The sequence below is a fragment of the Lactuca virosa genome, chromosome 5, assembly GCF_052849685.1.
Source record: "Lactuca virosa cultivar CGN04683 chromosome 5, Lactuca_virosa_CGN04683_v6, whole genome shotgun sequence".
Lineage (NCBI taxonomy): Eukaryota > Viridiplantae > Streptophyta > Magnoliopsida > Asterales > Asteraceae > Lactuca > Lactuca virosa.
In genome coordinates, this window is record NC_136430.1 from 400647502 (window position 1) to 400652102 (window position 4601).

The following is a 4601-nucleotide window of genomic DNA, read 5'->3' on the forward strand; positions in this document are numbered from 1 at the left end:
CCATTACGCCGGTGTAGAAGTAACCTCAATGTGCGTGACATTTCCGGGTTGGACCAGAAGTTGTTTGTGAAGTAGTTTGTTAAGTTTGTAGGACTTTATTTCGGAGCCCCGATGATGCGATTGTTTAGCATATTGATGTTCAGTAGCTTCTGTATAACGTCCACTAAAATGGCGTCTGTGTCAAGGTATATTACCCAAATAGGAAAATGTTTCTATTCAGTCGTGTTAAGACTAAATCTCTCTGGTCACTGCATTCTGGTCCTTCATATTAGACATATTATTTTGTATATATTGGTTACTCATATTTTTCCCTGTAATTTCTCTAAATTGATATTGTAATTTAGGTAGGTTGTTAGCTATTGTACCTATTTATGTATCATATCCCTTTCAATAAGAGATCGATTGATTCTACGAAATCCTTTATGGTATCAGAGCTTCTCTGAAAACCCTAATCCCCTTTGACAGCCACGGCTGCTTCTTCTCCTCTGTTTATCTTTCGCCATGCCTGGTGATGAACCAAACCCACAAAAGGGTGCCCTGCATCCCGTATACACTGTCACCAACATTCAGAACAAGGTTCGTGTCCTTGATGGTGTCAAAGTCACATACTCGTCATGGGTAAAGTTGTTTAAACTTCACGCTCGAGGTTATAAGGTCTTAGCTCACATAGATGGCACCGCTTCACCAGCCAAGACTGCTGCAGATTACAACCAGTGGAGTGAGATCGATGCCATTGTTTTACAATGGATCTATGGATCGATATCTGATGATATTCTTGTCCGTGTTCTTGAACCTGATTCCACTGCATACGAAGCATGGGAAAAGATCAAAAATCTTTTTCTCAACAATAAAGGCTCAAGAGCTGCTGCACTTGAACAAGAATTTACCAACCTTACCCTCCGATCAATGAACTCCCTGGATGAATATTGCCAAAAATTGAAAGATCTTGCAGATCAACTGACGGACGTTGAAAACCCGGTCAGTGAAAAACGACTAGTTCTTCAGATGGTTCGTGGCCTCCCACCAGAATACGATACTGCTGCCGCCTTCATTAACCAAACATTGCCTGACTGGGACACCGCCCGCAACATGCTTCAACTTGAGCACAACCGACAGCAAGCTCGAGAAAGCAAATCTGTCACCGGTCTCGCCCGCAACATGCTTCAACCGACAACATGCTTCAACATGTCGAGATTGACATTCATTTTGTTCGAGAACTAGTTCAAATCGGAAGAATTCGTGTCATTCATGTACCGACCGATCATCAGTATGCAGATATCTTTACCAAAGGGCTGCCACGTCACCTCTTCAATCGTTTCAAGACCAGTTTGAGCATCTGTTCTCCTCCTGCTCCAACTGCCGGGGAGTATTAGACATATTATTTTGTATATATTGGTTACTCATATTTTCCCCTGTAATTTATCTAAATTGATATTGTAATTTAGGTAGGTTGTTAGCTATTGTACCTACCTATTTATGTATCATATCCCTTTCAATAAGAGATCGATTGATTCTACGGAATCCTTTACTTCAGACACACATAGGGTCGAAGATGGTTGAAGATTGCAGCATCAAATTAAGGAGAACAATGGAAGAACGAGGGTTGTGAGGAAGAAGAAGAAGTGTCAGACTCAAAAATAAATAAATTTCTAAATAGACTTTATATTTAATAAAGGGTATAATTGTCAAATAACTAACAAGTTATGCCGATGAATAAAAAAATGAGTGGAAGAATCAACTCCCCAAAATTAAATTACATTATGATATGAACCAACCAATTTATAATTCTTTCAGATCGGTTTTTCAAATTATGCTTTCAAGAATAGAGACTTTCCAAAATATATAACTTTAACATTAACAAAGCTTGATTTGTTAAGTTTGAATTCACAAATTTTTCATCATCGCTCATCTTAGTAAACTCTAATACAAGACATAAAACCATAGCCGGGTCCCATCTCCCATAGGCCCTTATCAAATGCTTTATTTTTCATTTTCTTCAAAGATAAACATGAAATTTTGTAAATTGCCTTATTGACCCTCAAAAAGAAAAGGCTTTTCTTTCTGAATTTGGATCGGTGTAGAAAATAAAAAGAAAACGCATGAAAAAGGCCCTTCAACTCATGGATGATAGCTAGCCAAGACGACACCGTTTTTATAAAGCAAAAGCAATTAAACTTCAGCTTCACTCTCACCACCGATATGGATATGGGATAGAATTTGGAACATTATTAACATAAATACCACAAATAATAATAATAAAATTTGTCTCTAATTCAGTGAAGACAGGTTCGCTCATTGTTTACTTACATAAAATTGAGAAAAAAAAATATATTTAACCCAATAAAATATTATAATCATTCATTTCTCAACTTGTATTTCACAACACCTTGACATCAATTCATCAAAACCTCCATCTCCATACAAGAAGACCATTACAAATATAACACAAAAAAGAATGTAAAGAATTTGATCAACTGAGTTTATTCGTCTCCAAAATCCACTTCCTTACTTTCTTTACACATTCCTCATCAAATCTTATATACAACTCCTTCAACTTCAAATTTCCCTTCACTAAAACTGAGTCAACATGTTCTTCATATCTCTCATATGAAACCGGAACAATAAGAACAACAAAAACACCTGTCATGAAACAACATAACAACTTAAATAATCTTTCTTTATAACTATATATGGATGTTTTTTTTACTTAATCCACCACTTAATGAGAAAAAAAAATAGAAAGAAAAAAAGTCTTACTTGTGTAGCACAATGTTCGGAAATCAGTTAGACTTCCAATAGTTGAGATGATAAATAAATATGACGCAACTTTAGCAAACATTTTAGGGTCTTTTCCAAGTGCAATATCATGGGATACAGATAACACTGTGTTTATTTGTTCACGAATCAAAGCTGCAGCTTCATTTGTTGTTTCTTCTGACAGCTGTAAGTATGGTATTGGTGGTGTAGGTCTGTTTGTCATCATGTTTGCAAAGATTTAAAAAATGTATAGAATTTATTTAAAAAAAAAAAAAAATTGAAGTGTAATGATCATGAAGATAAGGGCTGAAATCTATGTTACCTGTTGAGAATTTGTGCTGATTTGGCCCAAAGGAAAAGAATGAGAAGTAGGAGTAAGAGAACATTGGAGACGTATGATAAGAATGTGTAATCGGATCTTTCAAACATCATCCAAGAAGCTAAAGTTATTATGAATATTCCCATTGTCACATTTGTATGCCTCCATAGAATCACATCTGCAACTGATCAATGCATATAATAAGACTTCGAATACTTTAAAAACATACGTAGTTACTTCCAAAAATACACATCCAAACACCCTCTAGGAACTTGCATCAATTACGAATTTGAATTTTGTATCTTGAGAACTAAGGCATACCCGGAATCAAGATCAAAATGACATCAAGATTCAAGACAACAGAGCTGATCGTATCTTGAATTGTGATCAAAACAAGATCTTGATTAATGATAATCATTACCCATGAATGGAAATTTGATAAGATAAGTTTGTACATTGAAAACAATTGAGATTAAGGCCTCTTCTAGTTTTGCTCTACCTTTAACTACGAAAGATATACAGATTGTTTTGAATTTTTCAAGTCGAGCTAAAATCAGTAGTTATCATATTTCATTTTGACGCGAAAATTGAAGTTGAAAGCAAGTCAGAAGTCAAATTGTACACTTCTATCGGGAACCAAGAACATTGTTCAAGATAAAAATGAGATCCTGACCCATCAATCACACAAACCCAATAATTCAAATCCGATATGCGATAAGAATTAAAAGGGAAAAAAAGAAGGTTTAAAATCAGAAAGACTTACAAAGTCCGCCTCCGAGAGCCTGATGAACACTTGTTTGCCTATTGAACAACAATCGATCTGATGAACTCATTAAGATTCTGCAGAGCAATCAAAGATCTCAAAGTAAATCCTACAGGGGTTCGATATGATTTTGAAAAAGGGAAAAAACTGTAAAGGACTGTGTTCACCTTTCTGATAGTATTGTATTGCAATTAGAGTGTTAGGGTAGTGGTGGGTGAAATTTGTGGGGTTGAGAGTTGTAAGATTACAGCCTAAAAGATCAAAAAGCAAAAATGGGTCTCTGGTTTGGCTTTTCTTTCTATAAAATGATGAGAGAGAGATATAAAAGTCATTCTTCCCGTGAGTGACCGGGTAGTCTCTATACTATACACATACATTACACAGGGACGGTGAAGACGTTCCTACCAATTTCCCGTGAGGCCGAGTAGGACCCACAGACCCAATAAAATAATTTAAATGTGGGTTAAATTCTATGTAGTTAATATTTTGAGGCCTACATACAACAACATTATACTTCGGAATCCCATAAAATGGATAGATATAAATGTGAATAGTTGTGTCTCAATTGATTATATATATATATATATATATATATATATATATATATATATATATATATATATATATATATATATATATATATATCCGTTTACCTGTGCCAATCGACATGTGCGAATAGCTTTTTCTTAAGCGATTACTTTTTTGCGCAACAAAGACAATTTTTTTCCTTTTTTTGCCTTCATGCATATAAATGTGGTACTA

The 4601-nt window shown here is 35.1% G+C and overlaps 2 protein-coding genes across 5 annotated transcripts; one reads left to right on the forward strand and one right to left on the reverse strand.

The window, feature by feature from the left end:
* Positions 1-501: 501 nt before the first annotated feature.
* On the forward strand, positions 502-1221 carry LOC145113876 (uncharacterized). The gene has a single exon (XM_079049920.1). The coding sequence runs from the start codon at positions 502-504 to the stop codon at positions 1219-1221; it is 720 nt and encodes a 239-aa protein (XP_078906046.1).
* A 1092-nt stretch (positions 1222-2313) lies between these two features.
* Positions 2314-4209, reverse strand: LOC145111574 (reticulon-like protein B12). 4 transcript variants are annotated; one of them, XM_079047841.1, is made up of 5 exons: positions 4007-4209; positions 3840-3916; positions 3080-3260; positions 2758-2969; positions 2314-2640 (listed from the first exon to the last, which is right to left on the reverse strand). In XM_079047841.1, the coding sequence occupies exons 2-5, from the start codon at positions 3907-3909 to the stop codon at positions 2471-2473; spliced, it is 633 nt and encodes a 210-aa protein (XP_078903967.1). In that variant the 5' UTR covers positions 3910-3916; positions 4007-4209; the 3' UTR covers positions 2314-2470. The 4 variants fall into 4 exon arrangements, with proteins under 4 accessions (XP_078903967.1, XP_078903968.1, XP_078903969.1 ...); XM_079047842.1 differs by having other exon boundaries at positions 3080-3254; positions 4007-4145; XM_079047843.1 differs by lacking the exon at positions 4007-4209 and having other exon boundaries at positions 3080-3254; positions 3840-4000.
* Between the last annotated feature and the right edge of the window lie 392 nt (positions 4210-4601).